General features: G+C 45.6%; 1 protein-coding gene across 1 annotated transcript in view; it reads right to left on the reverse strand.

Moving 5' to 3' along the window:
* The window catches only part of LOC130015913 (leucine-rich repeat-containing protein 37B-like), a 46,807-nt gene that overhangs the window by 2,016 nt on the left and 20,637 nt on the right, over positions 1-24,154 (reverse strand). Inside the window, exons 4-9 of the mRNA XM_056106654.1 lie at positions 19,882-19,953; positions 18,881-18,955; positions 13,952-14,067; positions 3,970-5,720; positions 2,438-2,545; positions 49-92 (exon numbers count right to left, since the gene is read on the reverse strand). Coding sequence (XP_055962629.1) covers positions 49-92; positions 2,438-2,545; positions 3,970-5,720; positions 13,952-14,067; positions 18,881-18,955; positions 19,882-19,953 — 2,166 coding nt within the window. The remainder of the gene's footprint in view (positions 1-48; positions 93-2,437; positions 2,546-3,969; positions 5,721-13,951; positions 14,068-18,880; positions 18,956-19,881; positions 19,954-24,154) is intronic.

Genomic DNA, 24,154 nt, shown 5'->3' on the forward strand with positions numbered 1-24,154 from the left:
GGGGAGGACACTCCAGTGCAAGTGAAAGATTGTCAGACTAATATTTACCTGGATCTTCCATCTTTACACTGTCTTGCTCTACAAGAATAAATCTGTTTGGAAAAAAAAATATGATCATGATTATCTCGGTGACTGATCTCTCTAAAACCTTATTAATTCCATTGACTTTGCTGTATCTACCCACTGATATCACTTTTTGAGAACAGGAATTCTCTCCTGTTTAATAGTCCCTGGACTCTCCTACAGCACATGACTGAAGGGGCACGTTAGGAATACAGCTTAGTGACTGTTTCAGAGAAATTCAGCACATTAATCCAAATAAAAAACTATGAGGTAGGTAATTAAAAGTATCTGCCAAAACCCAAACACAGAAACATCCTTTTTCACAACGTTTTCTAAACAATGTCAAGAACCAGTCTGATGCCTTTCCCATCACCACTCTGCATCCCCAGTGAGGAGACCTCATCAATGCAGCAAGCAGAGTCGAGTCTTACAGGAGACAAAACTTGGTTGCATTTGCAATGATTCTTCCCCAAATAAACCCAAAACAATAAAGGTCCTATGAGATATGTTATTCCTCGGGCTATAGATATCATACAGTGGGTGGGGCACTTGCATTGACCGTGGCTGACGCAGATTCGATCCCAGGACTCCAGATGGTTCCCTGAGCCCCACCTGGAGTGATGCCTGAGAGCAGAGCCAGGAATAAGCCCTGAGCACAGATGGCTGTTGCCCCAAATAAATAACTAAATCAATATGTCAACTCTTTGAGCGACTTAGACTGAAATTTCAATACCTGAAACATTTCTGTGCTTTTGTCCTTAAGGAGATAAAACAGAACAGTGCAATAAGGAGCACGGGCTGCTTTGCAGGTGACCCCCATGTTTGAAAGCGGGATGATAGGGCTGGGGAGGTAGCTCAGTGGGAGAACGCCTGCCTTGCATGCAGGAGACGTGGGGTCGGTACCCAGCACGACAAGAAGAGCAAAATTGGAGGGATCCTAATGCCGTCCTTAGAGGATTGCGAGGATTAAACCAGACAAAATATAGGAAACTCCTTGTACTGTGGTTGTCATAAATCAGAGCTGTGTTTGCTGATGACATCACAAAGGAGCGGCTTAAACATATCAAAGACTCAGAGAGCTCTTCCTCAGCACCATGGCTTCTAATTTATTCTAATTCTTTGTTGGTGGTTGTGGTGCTACCAGGGATTGAACCCAGGGCCTCACACCTGCAAGACAAGTGCAACACCACTAACCTATATCCCGAACCCCTTCCATCCCATGTTGCTGTTGTTCATTTTTTGAGGCTCTTCCTGCCAGCTGGTGCTTCCGGGGCCTACTTCTGGGGTGGTGCTCAGGGACCATGGAGCACTATGGCTAGAACCTGGGGTTCCCATGTGCAAAGTGAATTGAAGTTTGAGTCTTTGGACTTATCTCCCTGGCCCTTAAATCACTTTTTTTAATGTTCCTGCTGGGAAAAGTCAGTGGTGTGTCATTGAACAGAAGACAGATATAGGCAAGCTCCTGGAGTAACTACCGCACGCTGCCAGGCTTGAGAGTAGCCCAGCTCGGGCTCAGGCTGCAATGCGGGTGTGTTTGGTTTGGGAGCCACCCAGTAATAGGCAGGAACAACTTGATTTGCTGTTTAGGGGTAGCTCCTGGTGGCTCGGGGGGGGGGGGGGGACGGGGGAGGTCATGCATTGCCGAGGATGGAACCCAGGTCTCCCTCACGCAAAGCGTGAAAAGTAGCCCTCAGAGTTCTCTCCCCAGTCTTAGCTGCAGTGTTTTAACTTCATCCAGGGAGATGGTGCTTAAACCTAATGAGAGCTACTGCACTGGATCAGGTCCTAGGAGGGTGGAGATTCTACACTTTTGATCCTTCCAGTCAACAAGGAAAGTAATCAGTAGAAGAATGTCAGTACCACTGACATCCTTTTGATTTAAAAAGGGGGGGTGGGGAAAGTCGATATGGTGACCAGAAAGAGAGCTGAATGGTCAGAGTGCATGCTTTGCATGCAGAAGGGCCAGGCTGGATCCCTAGTTCTGCAAGGTCCCCTGAGCACCACCAGAAGTGACACCCTCTCTCCCCTCCACACTGAGCTGGGGGCAGGCCCTGAACATCCCAGGATGTAGTCCCCAAACAGCGCACAGGAAGACGACTTTTTGTTTCATCTCTAGCCTTCTTAACTTTTCAAAATTTTCGAAAAGCTTGTTATTTGGGTTCATTTCCACAGGGAACTCTTGGGAGTCAGTTCCCTTCAACAAACCCTGGGATTATCTTTGCAATATGAGAAGCAACCACACCTCATTACTCAAGACTGAAGAGGAAAATCAAGCATCAGTAGGAGGAAAAGGGGCTTTTATTTTCCATTTGTAGCCCCTGAATCTATTATAAAGACAGATGAAATCCTGGAAGTCTGAATGAACTGTTCTTACCTCAATGAGACATAAAATTAAAACCAATAATATCACGACGACAGCCACATTTATTGCAACGACTGCTTTTTGATTGTGGTACACAACATATCCTGGAACTTTTATGAGCTGAAAAATAAAAATTATTTTCATGCATTACTTTTGTGGGGGCCACATTCAGTGATGATGAGGGGTTACTCTGGCTCTGCACTCGGAAATCACTCCTGGCGGACCAAAATGGACGCTGGGCATAGAATTCGGGTTGGTGGCATGCAAAGTAAGTGCTTTACCCACTGTACTATCGCTTCAATACCCAGGAACAATTAGACAGAAAGATGGGAAGGATTCTTAAGCCCGTTCTAAAGAATGGTTATCCTTCTACTAGTCTAAAACCCCATCCTCTGAAAGGAGTGGACTATAGGTTTTTATTTTGTATGTGGTTTTATTTTGGGGTGGTTTGTTTTTCAGCCCATATCCAGGGTCCTCAGAGCTACTTCTCGCTCAGTACTCATGGGGACTCTTTTTGAACTATCTCCTTGGCCCCAATATGTTCTTTTTTTCTTTTTTTTTCAAATGTAGGAGTACTGCTATTTATTCAGTCACTGATTAGCTGATTAAATTGGGCATGAACTAGGCCCCAATATGTTCTTAAAGAGCACACCAGATCTATTATGCCATCTTGTCTGTAGCCTTTCCTTCTACAATTTATTTATCTGGTGTGTTAGGTCCTCTTCTTACCTCTCCTAGGAACAGTGCTACCTTTCTACAAACGAGCACAGGGACAATCATTCTTGTAGTCAAAGTTGTGTGGCCACAAAAAAGAGAGCGAGCCAGCAGGAGAGGGAGAGTCAAGACACCCTGGTCTTCTTGCTTGTGTTCTTTCATGGCATGGCCTGAGAGCCCGGAAGCCCCTGAGCCTGGTCACTGTGAGATTCAGTTACAAAGCTTTCCTGATCGTGATCCAGGTTCAGTCAGACAATGCTCCAACACCCATCCCTCCACCAGTGTACATTACCCACCAACAAAATCCCCGCATTCCTCCTGCCACCTCCTCCCCGCCCCCAGCCTACCTCTGCCTTTATGGCAGGAACTTTTCTTCTCTCTCTCTCTCTCTCTCTCTCTCTTCCTCCCTTTCTCTTCCCACCCCCCCTCTTTCCCCCTTTCTTCCCTCCCCCCCCTCTCTTACTCTCTCCGCTCACTCCATGCCCCCCTTTTGGGCATTATGTTTTGCAGTGCAGATACTGAGGTCATCATGTTTGATCCTGTACCCACTTCAGCACACATCTCCCACCCAGAGCTATCCCTTCCAACTATCATTGTTACAGTGATCCCTTCTCTATCCCAGCTGCCTTCTCTGCCAGCCCTTGAGGCAGGCTTCCAACCGTGGACCATTCATTCTGGCCATTGTTTCTAACTGTCCTTGGGTGTTAATCTCATAGTAAGTTTTAATTATTTTTACGTCCCATAAATGAGTGCAATCATTCTATGTCTGTCCTTCTGACTTATTTCACTCTGCATGAGACTCCGTTAAAAAAACAAAAGTCTGTCCTCACCTCACTTGCCTCCGCCTGTTTCTGCTCACCCTGGCCTTCGGTATTCTCATTGATGTAGTTCTCAGCCTCCCACTGGTCCGTATCCCATTTTTCACTGGACACCTTTACGTCCTGCCGCTCACTAAGAAGCTTCATCAGGAGCCCGGTTTTGTGGACCACCTTGGCACACTCCAGTTGCACCCGGGGATCGGAGCAGTCCATTTTCAGAGTCCGAATTACTTGGGCAATGAACTTCCTCACATTACTGTTGGGAATAAGGGGCCGCAACTTCTGGATGAGCTGCATCTCAAGTTCGTCTCTGGGGTCGGGTTTCTGTGGGGGAGAGTCGATGTCGGTGGCCACCTTGTGATATTCCCACTGCATCTCGTTGGGCTGTCTGACAGCAGGCATGAGGCTGTCCTCCGTCCCCTCTTCCTCCTCAGGGGCAGTGCTTTGGATACCGGCAGTTTTCTCTGGCGGCACGATGCTTCTGGCATCCCCCCCGTTTGGAGCACGCGTGCTCTCCGCGGTCTTCTTTTCCTGGCTGGAGCGCAATGAAAGGAATGGCTCCGTGACAGGTTTGTCCTGGTGTCTCCAGGACAGAGACCCCCCCCTCGGCGGGGAGTTGACGAGGCTCTTCACTGCACCGAAAGGAGGCCTCCTGGCCAGCACCGGCCTCTGCGGTGCTGCTTCTTTTGTCGCTGTGTTCACTCTGGCCTGGGGTATTCTGCGGCCCAGCTGAGAGTAAAGTTTACGAAACAGGTAGTTCTTCCCGGTGAGTGGCCCGGGGCTAGGAACCTTCATGTTCCGAACTCGAGCGCCCGCATCCTCTAAGACGCGTAGAGTTCTTTTCAGGTCTTTGGATGGGATTTCGTCCTCCGGTGGCACTTGGAAAGCAGCGGCGGCAGACAGGCTGCCCATGGAGTGCTGTTCCAGGGGCACGGAGGCCGGCGCCCTGTGCTCCTGGATGAAGGATGACTCCTCGTTGAAGGAGCTTTCCACCAATTTCCTGGGCCTCCCTGCCAAGATAAAGTCTTTCGGTCTTTCCGGGGCCAGCTGCCCCTGCCGTCTTTCTTGGGCAATATTCCCCGCCGCGGACCAAGCCTTCCCTCGCCTCTGGCTGAGGGGAGTGCCCTCTTCTTTGAAGTGCCTCTTCTGCTGGCCCTGGGGATCCCTGAACATGCTGCTCCCTTGCAGTGGTTGCGTCTCCCACTCCTGAACATTTCCTAAGTGTTTTTTCTTTGGTGGCCCGACAGTTTCCAATATCTTCGGGAAAAGTTGGCGTTTAAATTTGGGCCCGAAAAGACTGGAACGGACCTGTGTGGCAGTTTTCTCCTTCTTTCTAACTTTGTGGATTTTTTCTTGAATTTCTGTGTTGATCAGACTTTGGAGAACATGGATTTTTTTCACCTTATTGTAGATTTCACTGTTGGATTCGGGCTGTATAGAAATCCAAGCCGTGCTGGTTTTCGAAGGAGCCAGAGGATTTCCTCCATCTTGCACATCTTTAAAAAGAAACTTAATGAAGGATAACAATGTTGATTCTGCATCTATGTCCCCAACCTGTAACAAAGACATTATGGATTCTAGTCTAGTAAGCATATCACGCTGATGACTGTTGTCTAGGTGCTCGTGCTGGAAAAGGGACAGGCTGTTTCTCTCGGATGAGGCCTTCTCTGGTTCAATCGTCAGCTCGGTGCTGGTACTCTTCTTTCGGGCCAGTAAAGCCTTCATGAACTCCCCATCCATATTACTGATGTATTCTTCTTCATCTGTCAAAAAGGAAGAGCATGCTTTTGATCATGAAAGATAACTGGGGATAATTTTGGGAGCATCTACAGACATAAGTTCCAGCTAAGTAAACTAGTAATCAGTGAACAAGTGCCGTATGGTGTGTGTGTGTGGGGGGGGGGGGCACAGGAAACCCTAAATTTACATCTGTGACTGGCAAAAACAGAAGGAGAAACAAAGTGATCATCGCTATTTATTCAGAATAAATAGGGCATGGAGTTCAGTACATGTATTTAGGATTATTCAACTGGGGGGCAGAGTGACAGTAGAGCAGATAAAGTCCTCGTCTTGTAGGCAGCCAACCTGGGTCTTATCCCCAGCACCCCATACGCTCCCTCAAGCCTTACCAGTTCTGACCCCAGAACACAAAGTTAGGAGTAAACTTTGAGCACTTCTGAGGATGCTGCCAAACAAGCAAACACACAAACGATAATCATACGATTATTCCACTGGTCCCCAAGGACCAAGTACCCAGTCTTCAGGACAAATATTTGCTGCTCAGTTAGATTCTTTACAGATCAACTATGATTTCTTTTCTTTTTTTTTAATTTTTATTAGTGAAACACCATGAGGTACCATTTTAGATTTACAAATTTTTGTGCTTGGGTTTCAGTTATACAATGATTGAGTACCCATCCCTCAACCAGTGCCCATTCTCCACCACCAATGATCCCAGTATACCTCCCAACTCCCCTCCCCTCCTCCCATCCCACCCGCCTCTGTGGCAGGGCATTCCCTTTGGTTCTCTCTCTCTCTTTTGGGGTGCTGTGGTTTGCAAAAGAGGAACTGAGTGGCAATCATGTTCGGTCTATAGTCCACTTTCAGCATGCATCTCCCATCCTGGGAGGATCCTCCCAACACTCTTGATTTGCTGCTCCCTTCTCTATCTGGGCTGCCTTTTCCCCTAGCATATGTGGCTGGCCTCCAAGCCATGGAGCAAACCTCCTGGTACTTATCTCAACTATTCTTGGGTGACGGTCTCCCATTTTGTTACTTTATATTTCACAGATGAATGCAATCTTTCTATGTCCCGCTCTTTCTGACTGATTTAACTTAGCATGATATTTTCGATGTAGTACCACTTATATGTAAATTTCATCACTTCATCTTTTCTAACAGCTGCATAGTACTCCATTGTGTAGATGTACCAAAGTTTCTTTAACCAGTCATCTGTTCTCGGGCACTCGGGTTTTTTCTAGATTTTGGCTACTGTGGGCTGGAGCAATAGCATAGTGGGTAGGGTGTTTGCCTTGCACGCGGCCCACCAGACTGACCTGGGTTCAATTCCTCTGACCCTCTTGGAGAGCCTGGCAAGCTACTGAGAATATCTCGGCTGCAGAGCAAAGCCTGGCAAGCTACCTGTGACGTATTCATATGCCAAACACAGTAACAACAAGTCTTACAACTGAGACGTTACTGGGCCTGCTCAAGCAAACTGATGAACAATGGGAGGACAGCGTTACAGTGCTACAGTGCTTGGCTACTGTGAACAGTGCAGCAATGAACATAGAAGTGCAGATGTCATTTGGACTGTAATTTTTTGCCTCTCCGGGATATATTCCCAGGAGTGGTATTCCTGGTGAAATATTGGTATGTTTCTATTGATATGATCATATGGTTTTTATTTTTACTTTTGTTGATATAATGGATTATGTTGATTGACGTCCAAATGCTAAACCATCCTTGCATCCCCGGGATGTATGCCACTTGGTCGTGGTGTATGATCTTTTTGATGAGTTGTTGGATTCTATTTGTGAATATTTTCTTGAGGATCTTCACATCCATGTTCATCAGAGATATTAGCCTGTAATTTTCTTTGTTAGTGGTGTCCTTGTTTGCTTTTGGTATTGGGGAGGATAAGTGCCTCATAGAAGCTGTTTGTGAGAGTTCCTGTTTTTTTTTTCAATTTCATGGAAAAGCTTGCGGAGAACTGGCAAAAGGTCTTCTTTAAATATTGGGAAGAATTCGCTAGTGAATCCATCTGGGCCTGCGCTTTTGTTTTTGGGAAGACTTGATTTCGGTTTGATTTCCTTGATATGAATGGGTCTTTTCAGGCAATCCAAGTCTTCTTGGTTCAGTCTTGGGAGATTATAGGAATCCAGGAACATATCCATTTCTCTAGGTTATCTTGTTTCATGACATACAGACTCTCAAAGCAGCCTCTGACAATCTTTTGAATTACATTGGTTTCTGTTGCAATGTCCCCTTTTTCATTTCTGATTCGGTTTATTGGGGCTCTCTCTCTTTCATTGTGAGTCTTGCTAGTGGCTTATCAATCTTGTTTATTTTCTCAAAGAACCAGCTCTTGGTTTCACTAACCTTTTGGATTGTTTTTTGGGTTTCCATGTCTGATTTCTGCTCTAAGTTTTATTATTTCTTTCCTTCAGCGGGGCTTGAGTTCCTTTTTTTGGTTATTTTCTAAGATCGTGAGCTGTGAGGTCAGGTTATCTAAGAGGCCCTTCCTTCCTTAGGAATGCTTGCAAAGCTATACATTTTTCCTCTTAACACAGCTTTAGCTGCATTCCATAGGTTCTGATAGCTCGTGTCTTCATTCACATTTGTTTCCAGGTATCTTTTGATTTCGTCTTTGACTTCCTTCCTGACCCACTCGTTGTTCAACTTTGAGTTGTTTAATTTCCAGGTGTTTGATTTGTCTCTCCGTGTCTGCGTATGCTTCGTTCCTATCTTCAACACATCGTGGTCTGAAAAGATTGTTGATACTATTTCTATCTTGCGGATTCTATTGAGGTCGGTTTTGTGACCTTACATGTGGCCTTTCTATTTTGGACAATGTTATGTGTGCACTGGAAAAGAATGTGTATTCTTTCTTTTTGGGGTGTAAAGCCCTGTATAGGTCTATTAGCCCTCTCTCTACTATTTCTTCCTTCAAAGTCAATGTCTAGCATGCTGAGTTTTGTTCTTGTTGATCTATCCAGAGATGATAAGGCAATGTTGAAGTCTCTGACTACTATTGTGTTGCTAGCAATGTCCTCCTTGAAATCTGTTAGCAGTTGTTTTAAGCATTTAGCTGATCCCTCATTAGGTGTGTATGCATTTAAGAGTGTGATTTCTTCCTGTTACACATATCCCTTGATAAACAGAAAATGACCTTTGCTGTTCCTTCTAGTCTTTTTCAACCTGAAATTTATGTTGTCAGATATTAGTGTGGCTACCCCAGATTTTTTGAGGGAGGTGTTTGCTTGCAAGATTGTTTTCCATCCTTTAACTTTGAGTCTGTGTTTGCTCTGACCATTCAGATGACTTTCTTCTACGCAGCAGAATGTTGGGTTCAGTTTCCGCATTCAGTTTGCCACTGTGTCTCTTGATTGGTGCATTTAGACCATTGACATTGAGAGAGATTATTGTTAGAGGGTTTTGTGCCATCTTTCTGTAGGGACTTGTTGTGCTTGTAGGGTGTTTTCTTGTCTTATAGAAGCCCTCTTAGTGGTTCTTTCAAGTTTGGCTTTGTCTATGAAGTTCCTGAGCTGTTGTTTATCCATGAAATAGTGTATGATTCTTTCTGAGTTAGAATGAGAGTTTAGCTGAATAGAGTACTCTTGGTGAGGCGTTCATTTCATTGAGTTTTTTCACTATATCCCCCCATTGCTTTTGGGGTTGGAGGGTTTCCTCTGATAGGTCTGCTGTAAATGTACGGGGTGCTCCTTTGTATGTGACTTCCTTCTTCAGCCTTGCTGCTTGCAGGATCGTGTCTCTATCCATATCATCCATCATTCTGACTCTGATGTGTCTTGGAGTCTTTTTATTAGGGTCTCTTTTACTTGGCACCCTTTGGGCTCCTTGGATCCGGATGCCTGCATTCTCCAGCTCTGGGAACTTTTCGGCAATGATATGTTTAACTGTGGCTTTTCCATTGGGGTTGCCTCCCTGTCCTTTTGGTACTCTGATGATTCTTACTTGCTCCTCTTGGATTCATCCCCTAGGACTCTGATTCACCCCAGGGCTATTTTGAGGTCTTTCCCCATGGTCTGTTGTTGTCTGTAAGCTTTCTGGTGCTCATCTTCAAGCTTACTGATTCTGTCCTCGGCTGTAGCCATTCTACTGGTGAGGGCACTCAATGAGTTTTTTATTTCATCTATCAAATCCTTTATTCATGACATTTGTTTGCAGCTTTTCTATTTCTGCTCTCATTTCTTCCGGTATTTTGTTGGCTGCCTGTTCACTGTTTCATTCAAGTCCTCTTTTAATTTCCTGGATGTCTGTTCCACTGTTTCTTTGAGTTCATTGAACATCTTCAACATTTTGATTCTGAATTCCTTATTGGAGAGACTGTTTTTGTGAGTAGACCCTGTTGGGGGCCTCTGGACCTTTTTCTTCATCTTCCCCTCTTGGCGTGGTGGGGATCTGTGCTGTTTTTTCATGTTGTGGTGGTAGTATGAAGGTGGGAACCACAGTTCACTATGAGTTTTCCCTCTTGGTTAATTTGGGGATTCTGGGTGAGCTCGGTCTAGTGGTCGCCTTTTTCCCCTTCAGGAGTTGTGGCTTCCTCTCATGTTCTCCTCTGTGGCCTCTAGTGGAGCTTCGGGGGATGTAGTCCTCTACATTGGACTTGTACATGTCTATGGGTATTATGGTGCAACTGGGATGAGCTAGTGGATTATTGGCCTAATGTATTAGAGATGGCCGAGACATTCTCCCCCGAGTTACGTGATGGAGGTCAAGATATGAGTCCAAATTGCTAGGAAAGGGGAAAATAACTGCTGCCCTCAGAGTAGGCCATTCCCCCTATCCACGCCCCCTAGCTCAAAGGCCAGGCTCCCTGGCTCAGAGGCCACACCACCAGGACCAGGCTGCATGCTGGTTCCCTGGTTCGCTGGTTCAGCTGGGACCAGGGGAGCCAGAAACAGTAGCTGGGGGTTGGAAGGTGCTGTTTCTCTTTAACTCTTTGGTGTGCTAATCTTGTTACTGTCATAGGTTACTGTCACAGACAACGAAGAAATTCCTCCAGAAATCAGATCCTCTTCTGAATGCACCCATCCTCCACCTACCAACTAATCACGATCACGATCACGACCATCCTGTTGTTCATCGATTGCCTTGAGCAGGCTCCAGTAACGTCTCCTTCATCCTAGCCCTGAGATTTTTTAAAAGTGCCATATTAAAGGCTCTTTCAGGGTTAGAAGAATGAGCCCCATCATTGTTACTGGTATTGGGCATATTGGGTACACCACGGGGAGTTTGCCAGACTCTGCCCTGTGGGCAGGTTACATCTGGTAGCCTACCATTTTGTCCAAAGTTAGAATGAGATAATAAGGTGTTGCGCAGCCGCAAATGTGGCTGCGCACTTCTGGGATCTAGGTTTTATAGTCTCTGGGTCTTGGCTGCTGATGGGATTACATGGCGCCAGGGGGCCAGTTGGTGGGTGTGACCCCTGCCTACTGGAATATGGAGGATCTGGGTGGAGGATGCTCAGCCCCAATTGAGCAGGCTTGGAGATCTCAGCCCCGGGACCCGTATGCCTTTGTTCCTCTGCTGGTACCTTCATGCGTGCAGAGAGCGGTCTCAGCATGGTGGTGGCTGGTTCTGGAGGTCTTTGGCTGCCAGAGCCCTGGTCGGGACGGGGAGGGAAACTCAACCCACTCCCCTCTAGGGGCCCTGGCGAGGACAGCCAGGCGCGGGGGCAGGAGACTCTGCGCTGTTCTCTTCCGGGATCTGGGTTTTATAGTCTCTGGGTCTTGGCCGCTGATGGGATTACACGGCGCCAGGGGGCCAGTTGGTGGGTGTGACTTCTGCCTACTGGAATATGGAGGATATGGGTGGAGGATGCTCAGCCCCTATCCGAGCAGACTTGGAGATCTCAGCCCCGGGACCCGCATGCCTTTGTTCCTCTGCCCGGTACCTTCATGCGTGCCAACTAATACTTTTACCAACTAATACTTTTGTTTATTAGCCCTCAGTTTCATATTGCTGAATCTGGACAGATGTCTAAGTATAGGTTAATGGATTTGCCAGAGTATATGTCAATGTGCAATGTTGAGAAAATCTATAAAATAATTTGTTTTGTTTTGTTTGGGGGCCACACTTGGTGATGCTCAGGGGTTACTCCTGGTTCACTGCTCAAAAAATCACTCCTGTTGGTGCTTGGGAAACTGTATAGTATGTCGGCAATGGAATTCAGGTCATTTGTGTGCAAGGCAAGTCCCCTACCCACTATACTATCTCCCTACCCGCTGTCCTATCTCTCTGGCCCCTGAAATAACATTGGAGATCCCAAAATTGGGGAAAACAACTCTTATTAGATGTGTATTTGCCTTCACTTACTTCCTAATACTTCCAGCTCTACCTAGGGAACCATACAAAGTTTCTGACTTCTTGAAGGTCAAGTGTAAAATTGTGCAGTTGGGTTTCTTTTGGTGTGGGGGGCGGTGGGGCCAAACCCAGCAATGCTCAGGGGTTACTCCGGTCTCTGTGCTCAGGGATCACTCCTGGTAGTAATTTGGGATCATCTGAGATGCTAGGGATCCAACCCACGTCTGCCATATGCAAGGCAAGTGCTAGACTATCTTTTCAACCAAACATTACTGAGAATTAAAAGTTCTTTTGGTGGTGGTGAAATTTAGAGGGGGAGTTAAGGGATGTGAGGAAGAAGCATGGACTTGCAGGGAGTCCCAGACTGGGAACACAAGATCTAGGCATTAGGCACATTTAACACTTTTTGTTTTTCTATTATTCACTTAAAAATGCTATTAGTATTTTTATTCTGAATTTAGATTATTTGGTTTAGTTATTCTTTGTGGCTGGAGCAATAGCACAGCGTGTAGGACGTTTGCCTTGCATGCAGCCAACATGGCCGACCTGAGTTGGATCCCTCCGCCTCTCTCGAAGAGCCCAGCAAGCTACCAAGAGTATTTCGCCCACACAGCAAAGCCTGGCAAGCTACCCATGACATATTCGATATGTCAAACACAGTAACAAGTTTCACAATGTTACTGGGCCCACTCGAGCAAATTGATGAACAGCGGCAGGACAGTGATCAGTGATCAGTTATTCTTTAAATAACATTATTAAAGTTGAAGTAACATGATTACAAAATACGAATGCTATTGGTTTCCATGTACAAAGTGAACTTTACCTGGACCACCGCCGAAGTGCTGAGACACCACAGTTCGTACATCCCCTCTAATCTGACTCTTTCCCCGCCCCCCCCCAACAAATCCCCAGGTTTGATGTTCATGTTATGAAAGGTGATTCGTAAATCTTGTTATGCCCATCTCTGAGAAGAGAGTAATAGACATGTTAAAAGTTGATTTTAAAAATAACATCTTTGTGTAAGAAGCAATGTAATCTGATGTGCCGAACTGCTGATAGCGAAGCAGATTCATAATATCCCGGCATGAAAATACGTTTTATGGGTGGTGTATGTGTGTGTGTGTGTGTTGTGTGTGTGTGCGTTGTGTGTGCGCATGTGCTCATGCATTCGCCATACAGCAGTGCCCAAGGAATACTCCCAGCAGTTCTTCGAAAATTATTTTATGGGGGGATTGAACCCACACCTCCCACATGAAAAGCATGTGTTGCAACCTATTGATCTATTTTCCTGGGCCCCTAAAAGGACATTGCGGAAGTTATCAAGTAAACTTACTATGTGGAAATATATAAGGGCACCTGAGTGCTTTGTGGATTTGAAGGGTTAAAATTCAAAGTAGGTTTGGAGGTGGGGATGCTCTAAGAATCCATCGTTAGAAGGACTGAGTGGCAGCCTATGCTTAGAAAACCAGAATTTCTCAGGCTCTAAGCAAAACGTTCATAAGATAGTATGACTTGTACTTGCCTATAAAATTATAAAAACACATGCAATAAGGTAGCTACACCAGTCCTATAAAGAAAAGGGCAACTGATATTTCTTGTGTATAAAATCTGTTTGCAAACTGCATTGTGTGGCTGAGCTCTCATCTGGAGGACCAACACCTTGCCCAGAGTGTGGCACTCAGTTGTGACCATGAATGATAGCTCCCTTTCCCACTTCCATCCCTTTCTTCCATTCCTCTTAAACCTTCAGGTCATTCATATACTGCGAAGGTAATGATGTGGCTGAGATTCTGACTTTTGCCAAGGGAAATAGCTCATGGAAATATAGGGAGTTGAACTCTGAATAAAAATAATGCACTCCATAATCAGCTTCAAATGTACCATCAGTGATTAAAATAAAAATGAAACATAAATTAAAAACCTATCAGCAGGCAATCCAACTCACCACAGTGTGTGCTGATAAGACATTCACTGTCACAACGTAGTTTGACTGTCTTGTAGACAACGTCAATATTATTTTTAAATTGGCAGAGGCAGCAGGTTAGATGGTTAGGTAAGATCCTATGAATGGAAACACAGAGAATTAAGTGCAGAGTCAAGAGGTTACTTTAAATAGGTAGAAGAGGCAGTCAAGGCCACTGAGCAGCTATTGAAAAAGTTCCTGAGAAACATGGATGAGGTGTTGCTCAAACTCTGAGGTGGTGGGAACCCAACTGGGAGGTGATGCATGCAAAGCGTGTACTATTGCTCCAGCCCTCAGAAAACTGAGTTTTGTTTTTTGGTCATATCTGGTGGTGCTCAGGGGTTGCTCTGGGCTCTTGGCTCAGGGATCATTCCTAGCAGGCTCGGGAAACCATAGGCAGTGCGAGAGGCTGAATGTGGGTTAGTCACATGCAAATCAAATACCTAACTCACTATCCTATCTCTTCAGCTCCCAGATAACAATAAAAAAACATCAGTTACAACCTGGGGTGTTATTTCTCTATGGAGTGATCAGTCGGGGGCACAGAGATAAGCAACATTCATGGAATGAGGTAGCGTGGAGGGCCAAGAGTTCTCTCAGACAAATGGCATTAATCAAACCCAGCAACCTTCTTTTATTGTAATACAGTACACTAGGGGATGCATCACCAAATCCATGTGGACAAAAGGCTATTGATCTTGCTCTGTCGATGATTAACCTCCCATCCCCATATTTCAATCATCTACATTTCCGTCTAGACAGGATGTCCCCTCTAACTTTGCCTAAACAAAGCATAGCGTAATCAATCAGTGTCAAGGAGTAGCTGCATCATGACATGCTGACCCCTGCCCAGTTCAATCAGAGTTCCAAGCTGCTTCCAGCATGACACTGAAAGCAAGGCAGTGTCTGTAGGAACTTCCTCATGACTCTGGTCGGGCTCCAACGTCTCCCCCTTTTTGTTTTGCAGCCAGCTTAGCCTTCATGACGACATGTGCAGCGTGTTGTTATTGGGCTATTCTGTTTTGTTTTCTGAATTTTTGGCAGGCTATGTAAAAAAGAAACAACAGAACAATAAGTACAGACATACTAATAAAGCCCATCACAAGGACTAGAATATACTTCTTAGGATTTAGTTGAGTGATCCCATCCAACAATCCACCCCCAATGGTATCAGGTCCCCAGACTTGCAAGTGGGCCTGAAATACACAGTGAATGTTAGTTTGCAACTCTATAATTTTGTCGGTCATATTTTTGATGGTTTAACAAATACTTTTTAACCTTTTCCCATGGAGATTCAGACTCATAATAAGGTACAGGAGTTATACAAATGCAGAAGTATTCCAATCACATTTTAGAGTGTGTTGTCTTCTTAAACTCGGTAGCTGGTCACCGAGTAGGGTAACAGTTCGTGTAACATCGGACAATTCCTCTTGTAATCCTGCATCAACTTGTCACTGGGTTGTCCACAGTTTCTGAGAGTCCTGATGCCCTTTCTTTCTTTCTTTCTTTCTTTCTTTCTTTCTTTCTTTCTTCTTCTTTTTGCTTTTTGGGTCACACCTGGAGATGCACAGGGGTTACTCCTGGCTCTGCACTCAGAAATTACTCCTGGCAGTGTTCAGGGGAACATATGGGATGCTGGGAATCGAACCAGGGTCAGCCACATGCAAGGAAAATGCCCTACCTGCTGTGCTATCGCTCCAGCCCCCTCGTGCCATTTCTTAACAAACTCAGCAGTCTGAGATCCTTGCCTCAATGCAATATGAGCCGTTGCTGCTGTAGCAGTGATGGCAACGAGTCCCATGATAATGGCAATTACGAGTCCTACAAACCTCTTTGTGTGTGGCGCCAGGGGAGTGACCAGCCGGCGAAGAATGTTGGTAGCTGGACTGTCTTCCCACAAACGGTTAAGCCACACAGGCATCTAGACCCCCATGGAAGCTCTAAGAAGATAGATGCTTTCTTCTGCTGTGAGACTCATAGTGTTATTAATACAAGTGAACATAGAGCAGTCACTGCAAGATATTACCTCTGCTACTTTATCCCAGCTAATTCTCCCTTTCAGCATGGCATATGGCAGTGGAACACAAGCCTGTATATAGCGGGTAAGATTTCTATCAAAATGTAAAGTACGTTTTGTTCCGACATTGTTATGTTGGATAAAACTGTCCGGGCTGTCATGTATCCAAAGGAATTCCCTATTTTCCATAGATGATTTTGTTTCTTATGCCCAGGAAGGAAGGGTGTAGGAGGCGGAAAGCTACCTCCGCACCCCATTATGCCAATATTCACTGTATCACTGTCATCCCCTTGTTCATCGGTTTAATCAAGTGGGCACCAGTAACGTCTCCATTCGTCCCAGCCCTGAGATTTTAGCAGCCTCTCCTTACTCATCTTTCCCAACATATTGGAGGCTCTTTCTGGGTCAGGGGAATGAGACCCTTTATTGCTACACTTTTGGCATATCGAATATGTCATGGCTTGCTTGCCAGGCTCTGATGTACAGGTGGACTCTTGGTAGCTTGCTGTGCTCTCCAAGAGGTATCTATCTTATCTATCTATCTATCTATCTATCTATCTAGATAGGTAAGTTGTTGCTTTCTGTCTGAACCCCATCAAATCTGGTGTGGCAATTATGGAGAATGGGTAGGAAGTGTCTTGTGATATGTCGCAGCCGTGCGGTCCAGGAATATGTTCACTCATGTGAGGCTCGGCCCAAGCAAGTAGGGAGCGGCCTGGAGCGTGGCTGCGGTTGGGTTGTGGAGGTCAGTTGCTGGGGCTGGGTCCCTTGGGGCGGGGAGGGCTCTCACTCGTCCCCCTCTGGGGCATCCTGCATGAAAAAAGCCTGGTGCAGAGTCTGGTGTCATGGATATGGGGTCCTCATTTTATGCTCCCTTCTGGAGGGTGGCCGATGAGAAGATTATCTGGCACAAGCAGGGTGTGGCTTATCGGTGTGACCCGTGGGTCACCGGAGACTGGAGGAAGCGGGCAGAGGATCTCTGCTCCTGGCTACCGTTTAAGCCCGGAGTCCAAGGTCATAAAGTTCTGCATTACCTGGGTTCCGTAGGACTTCACTCATCCGTGAGGCTCAGCCCGAGCATATGGAAAGTGGCCTGAGCATGGCAGCAGTTGGGTAGTGGAGGTCACTGCTGGGGCTGGGTCCTTTGGGGTGCCCCAAGTGAAAACAGCCTGGCACGGAGTCCAGTGGCATGGTTATGGGGGCCTCATTTTATGCTCCCTTCTGGAGGAACAGCTATGAGGTCTGGAGGGTAGCCTATGACGAGGTTATCTGGCGCTGGCAGGGTGTGGCTTATGGCTTATGCTAATATTAGAGTTAATTATAATTTGGGACACTTCGGAGCCTTGTATTGCTCCCCAATTCAGAATATTCTTTAGCTCCTTTTGCCCAGGCTGAGCCTACTGGACTCCAATCAATAGTTTTTCCATAAGAGGAATCAATCTAGATTCTAGCTTTTTCTCCTTTACATCGTTTCCAATATATCCAGTTTTCTAATTCAATAACTTTAGGGAGTTCACATAGGAGGCAGAGATGGTAGAGTATCATAACTTTCACTTCCAGTATCCAGAAATCCATTTGCTGCGAGCAATAACAATGGCTTTTTTTTTTTTTTAAGCAATGGCTTTTTATCAGATTCAGTAGAATTGTGATATTCAGCCATTCAGTACTGCGTGTGTGTTTTAAGCAATGACTCCCGTTGCTAGTGCAGATAGGCATCCCTTCCACCCTGATAACATATTCAGGAAAATTTGTGCCTTCTTCTTTGGGTTTGATTAGGTCTCTACCATCAGCCTGGCACCAAGTCTGGTGGCACGGCTATGGGGTCCTCATGTTATGTTCCCTTCTGGGAGAAGTAGCCCTGTGATCTGGATGCTGGCTGATGACGAGATTATCTAGCGCTGGCAGGAGGTGGCTTCTGGGAGTGACCCCTGTGTCACTGAAGACTGGGGGAAACAGGCAGAGGATCTCTGCTCCTGGGTCCTGTTGAGCCCAGAATCCAAGCTCACAAAGTTCCACATTACCTGAGTTCCTTGGGACTTCACTCATGCGTGAGACTCAGCCCGAGTGAGAGGGGAGTGGCCAGAAGCATGGTGGTGGTTGGGTTGTGGAGGTCGACTGCCGGGCTGGGTCCCACAGGAGTAGGGGGCGGAATGAGAGAGACAGGCCCATCCCCTATCCCTGGAGGCCTGGAGTTTGCTGTCACTGAAACTGCATACCTGCACTTCTCATTGGGTTCTGGATGTTGGTGGCCCCTGGGATTTTTAGGGGGCAGGTGGGACTCTGGAGGTCATGCCCACAAACTGCCTCTGGCTGCTACTTAAGCTCCTTAATGGTCATGATCCAGAGATACACAAAAGAATTTCTGAACTGAGCAGCTCTCTGCCTTCTCCCCATCCTAATTATCTAAAACTTTAGAATTCCAGGAACACACAGCCACTTTTGTGGCCGAATGGCATTGTACTATTCATAACAAGCAATACAAAAGAGAGTATGAGGGAAATTGTCTGCCATAGAGGCAGGGGGAGGGGTGGGACGGGGGCGGGTATACTGGGGACATTGGTGGTGGAAGATGTGCACTGGTGGAGGGTTGGGTGTCCTATCATTGTATGACTGAAACTCAAACAGGGAAGCTTTGTAACTGTATCTCACGGATTCAATGATTTAAAAAAATAATAAATAAAATTACCATTCTGAAAATAAAGTAATGTGGAGTTCATGCCAAATTCAATTAGCTGAATCAATGGCTGAATAAATACCAGTACCCCTACAAAAAGAGGGAGAGAGACTGAGAGAGAGAAGAGAGAGAGAGAGAGAGAGAGAGAGAGAGAGAGAGAGAAAGAAATAAACAAGCCTTAAAAAAATTAAGTGAAATAAATGTCAGAAAATCAACTTACAGCTTTTCTAATTTAAGATTCATCATGAGGATGTTTTGAACTGCTGCAAGTGACACTTGTGTTGCTCCCATGTCTCTGAGGGAGAAAGCACAAGCATGATGTGAATCCAAATACAGAAGCTCTAGAGTTAAATAGATGAGATAAATGAAGTGATAACTTTGATTCTGGCTTTGCTGTAAATCCAGGTCAACTGTTTGCTGTAGACTATAATTCCAGAGAGCTCTTGCTGATAAAAGCCTTTTCTATCATCAAATTAATGACACTTTGGAGAATAAAAAAATTTCCTTCCTTCCTTCCTTCCTCCCTCCCTCCTTCCTTCCTTCTCCCTCCCTCCCTCCCTCCTTCCTTTTTCCCTCCCTCTCTCCTCTCCTTCCCTCCCTCCTTCCCTCCCTCCCTCCTTCCTTCCTTCCTTCCTTCCTTCCTTCCTTCCTTCCTTCCTTCCTTCCTTCCTTGTCCGACTTCTAAATTGCATCTACTCCTTTCAATGATTCTTTTTCATGTGAGCTGCGGGTGGCCTTGGATTTTGGCCACATCTGATGGTACATGGGGGATATGTTGGGCACTGTACTTGTGGGTTACTCTGAGTAGAGTTCTGGGGAACACATAAGGGGTCAGAGGTTGAATCCAGGCCTCCAAGCAAGCAGTGCATGGGCTCCAACCACTCACCTATCTGGTCCTCTTTTCTTTACTTTCTTTTTTCAATAATGTGTCCATTATTACTTGTTACTTTCTGAATAAATAATACTTCTACACGCATCTGTATGTTTCTTATCTATATGTACTCAACATAGCTCTTTTCCTCTGTTGGCTGTTGCCCATGTCATTCTTTCTTAATCTTTTCCTTTGAGAATAACTGTCATTTCAATAATCCAGTGTTAAAATTAAAATTATAACTTTTAAATTCAATGCAAAACACTCTATCTTTGACAAAAGTGGAGAAAAATAAAAACAGCAAATCATAGCAGAAACCATATAAGCTACAAACTTATTACAATACTTACAGATATTTTAATGCTGGCAATTTAAAAAGATAAAAATCTTCAATAGTTGTTAGGGGATTATGGCTGAGAATTCTAAAAAAAGAATTAAAATTATATGCATAATCAGTATGTAGCATTAAAATTTATATTTAATTTATTGGCATGAAAAGGTAAAGGTAAAGGTAAAGGCCCTCCCGTTGATCGTCGATTTGCTCGAGCGGGCCCAGTAACGTCTCCATTGGAGACTTTGTTGTTACTGTGTCTGGCATATCGAATACTCTCGGTAGCTTGCCGGGCTCTCCGAGAGGGGCAGAGGAATCGAACTCGGGTCGGCCATGTTGGTCGCTTGTAAGGTGAACGCCCTACCCACTGTGCTATCGCTCCAGCCATTGGCATGAAATTTGAAGGTGAAAAAACATTATTTTCTGTGATTATTTATAATCACGCTTAGAATCCATAAAGCATTCTTTTTTTTTTCTTTTTGGGTCACACCTGGCGATGCACAGGGGTTACTCGTGGCTCATGCGCTTAGGAATTACCCCTGCTGGTGTTCGGGGGGAACATATGGAATGCTGGGAATTTAACCCGTGTCAGCCGCGTGCAAGGCAAACACCCTACCCGCTGTGGTATTGCTCCAGCCCCAAGCATTCTCCCTTTGAGAAACACCCAAGTCTCTAGATGACAAAGTGAAGGGGAACCGGGGGGGGGGGGGGAGAAAATAAATGTAGAGCAAAGAAAAAATATGCTGACAAATTTTTCCAAGTTGAAAACTCTAGGAATAGGGACCAAATAGAACAGCAAGTGGGGCACTTGCCTTGCATGCAGCCCACTTGTGTTTCATTCCTGGAACCTTACACAGGCCCTGGAACACACCAGGAGTGATCCCTGAACACAGCGTCAGGAGTAAGCGCTGGGCACCACTGGGCATGTCTCCCCATCAACCCCAAAGAAGAAATAAAAACCTAGGAGTGATGATGTCTGCAGAAGTCCTTGCTCTGCAGCAAATATTATTTCTAATGGATGCCTCTACAATTCAAAATGTTTCTTACACCCTGAGAAATTCAAACTACTTCATGACAACACACCCAGCTAAAGATTAAAATAGGGTCAATCCTTGGTTTTGGACAAAGAAGACATGGTCAATGGAAGAGGAGCTGTTAGAAGCTGTCTTCTTACCAGTCATTCCCACAGAGATCTTTGTGCCCAGACCTTTGTCACGCTGTATGTGATCACGGACTCACCTGTCAGTCTCCTGGACTTTCAGCTTCTTGAATGCCAGGGTCACCTGACTGTCACTGGTCTGACAATATCGGGTATTTACTAGATACTTCAGAAATAACATTATGGATATATTGGTCAAATGAACCAGTTCCTGCCCTCCCTCCCTCAGTTCCTCTCTCTTTTCTTTCTTTCTTTGGTTTGTGGGTCACACCCAGGAATGCTCAGGGATTACTCCTGGTGGTGCTTTGGGGACCATATGGAATGCCAGGCATCGAACCTTGGTCAGCCGCCTGCAAAGCACGCACCTTTCCTGCTATATTATCACTCCAGTACCAGAAGCAGTTCATTTTTGACAAAAGATTTTGTTCCAAGATGCTAGAATGAATTTTCTTCTTTTAAAAACATGCAAACTCTTTAAAACAAGCAAAGAAATACACAGGAGGGAAAAAAAAACGGAAAGAAATTTTCAGTAAACTCTATTCAAGAAACATTGGCATACCCTTGCAGGATAGATAGATAGATAGATACATAGATAGATAGATATAGATACAGATATATATATATATATATATATATATATATATATATATGCCACGCTCCAGGCTGCTTTCCAGATGCTCAGGCCAAGCCTCACGCATGAGTGTAGCCCCACAGAACCAGGTGAGGTGGGACTTTGTGACCTTGGACTCCAGACTCAATGGGGCCCGGAAACAGAGATCCTCTGCCTGCTTCCCCCAATCTCTGGAGACCCAGGGATCATGCCCATAATACCCACCCTGCAGGTGCCAGATAAATACCTCATCTGCTGACCTCCACTACGCAGCTGCCCCCATGCTGCAGGCCGCTTTCTGGACAGTGTGGCCACAAAGCGGCATGCAACACAGCATAAGACACTTAATACCCATTTTCCAAAATTACTGCACCACATTTGATGGGGTTCAAATATGGTGTGAACTATGGGAATGCCTGTAATGGTGATTAGAGGCCTCCCTAAAAGCCTCCATCCCTCTCAGAGAGCCTGGCAAGCTACAGAGAGTATCCCGCCCACACGGCAGAGCCTGGCAAGCTCCTGCCGACCTCGCACATGAGTGTAGCCTCACAGAAGCAGGTGAGGTGGGACTTTGTGACCTTGGACTCCAGGCACGTACCCGTGGCATATTTGATATGCCAAAAACAGTAAAAACAATGGGCCTCATTGCCCTGACCTGAAAGAGCCCCCAATACGGCAGTGTTAATAAGGATAAACAAAGAGAGGCTGATAAAATCTCAGGGCCGAACTAGGCTGCCAAAACGAAGGACTAAAATGACTTTACTTTCAACGAACGTACGCTAGCATCCGAAGCACCCATCAAGGACCTGATGGTGCAATCGCAGATTAAGTATGACATCATTGGTCTGACCGAGATGAGAAGGCATCGATCACATCATGCCATTTACAACACTGGAGAAGAACTGTTCCTCGGAACATGTGACAATAGAGGCATCGGTGGTGTTGGTGTCCTGGTCAACATGAACTTGGCCATGAGCATTGATTCATATGAATGCCTAACAACCCAAATCAGACGATTATGCTTGAATAGATGTGGCTCACTGCTGGCAGTTTCCATCTTCATCGTCTATGCACCAGCATCCAACTACGATGAAGAAGGTATTGAGAAGTTCTACATGGAGCTGGGGAAGTTCTATAAAGAAGACCACACCTCCTACAAGATCATTGTAGGTTATTTTAATGCCAAGATAGGACTGAGAAGGTTGCCCAAAGAACTCCACATCGGGACCAATGGCCTAGAATGGAACGAACAGGGTGAGAGACGGTCTGAGTTCATCATGTTGACCAAGACCATACATGGTAACTCACAGTTCCAGAAGGCCAAATTCTAAACATTGGACATGGGAGTCTCCTGGTGGACAGTTCCACAGTGAAATTGACTACATCATTTTCAATGGACTGTTTTGCCTGACTGATGATGCTGTTGTCCCAAAATTCCAAAACGGATCGGACAACCATCTCCTTCATGCAAAATTCTACTTTATGGAGCAAGGAGGAGGGACTGCAAAGTTTAAGAAGAGAACTTCCAGAATGACCACCAAACGGGAGCTCTTTGGCACTATTGAGGCAACGTAGGAAGATGCCGTCGCTGACATCAACGAGGAATCCAATTGACTGGTTCAGCACCTCCATGACTGCTCAAGGAATGCCAAGAGTGGGAAAGTCACAAACAGATGCCTGTCTTAGGAAACTCTTGAGCTCATTTGCCAACGTGGTTTGCAGCAAGCCTCTGGCAATCACAAGCTAATGTCCGAGCTCGCAAAGCTGTGCAGAAAAGCGATAAAGGAAGACCTCAAAGAGAGAAGAGCAATAGTGTTGTCTGATGCGGCAGAAGCTGGGAAAAATATTCGCAACACCTGCCTGTCCTTCGCCAACTATAAGTAAGACCAAGATGACTGCCCTCCGATGTCCTGATTGATCTATCACATCTTCCAGAAGGGAAATGGAGAAGATTGTTCACAACTTCTACTTGGATCACTTCAACAGCCATGTCCAAGTGCCCACATACCAAATTCCACAGGATGGATATGTCGTTCCCAACGTCCTCCTTTCCGAAATCCGACACACCATTTCGTTGGTAAAGAAGTGTACAGAACCTGGCCCAGACAAGGTCAGACCCAAACACCTGAAGAATCTGACACCAGTACTGGTCAATACACTGGCTTGGCTCTTCACACTCTACCTATCTGGATGCAAGGTTCCTTCCCAATGGAAAACCAGCAGGACCATTCCGTTGTACAAGAAGGGAGACATCCACGACATTGGCAACTATCGCCTGATCTGCCTATTGTCCGCCATCTACAAGCTGTCATCCTGAATAGGATTGGCAGAACACTAGATGATGGACAACCATGCGTGCAAGCCGAGTTCCGAAAGAGATTCAGCATGATCGACCATATCCACACTACGCTCACTGAGATTTTGCAAGAGTTTAAGATGCCAAAGATGCCACTCTGCCTAACGTTCATCGATTTAAAAAAGGCCTTTTATTCTGTTGAGACTGACGTGGTCATCGAAGCCCTA

This window comes from Sorex fumeus, unplaced genomic scaffold, assembly GCF_029834395.1.
Source record: "Sorex fumeus unplaced genomic scaffold, SorFum_2.1 ptg000141l, whole genome shotgun sequence".
NCBI classification, from domain to species: Eukaryota; Metazoa; Chordata; class Mammalia; order Eulipotyphla; family Soricidae; genus Sorex; species Sorex fumeus.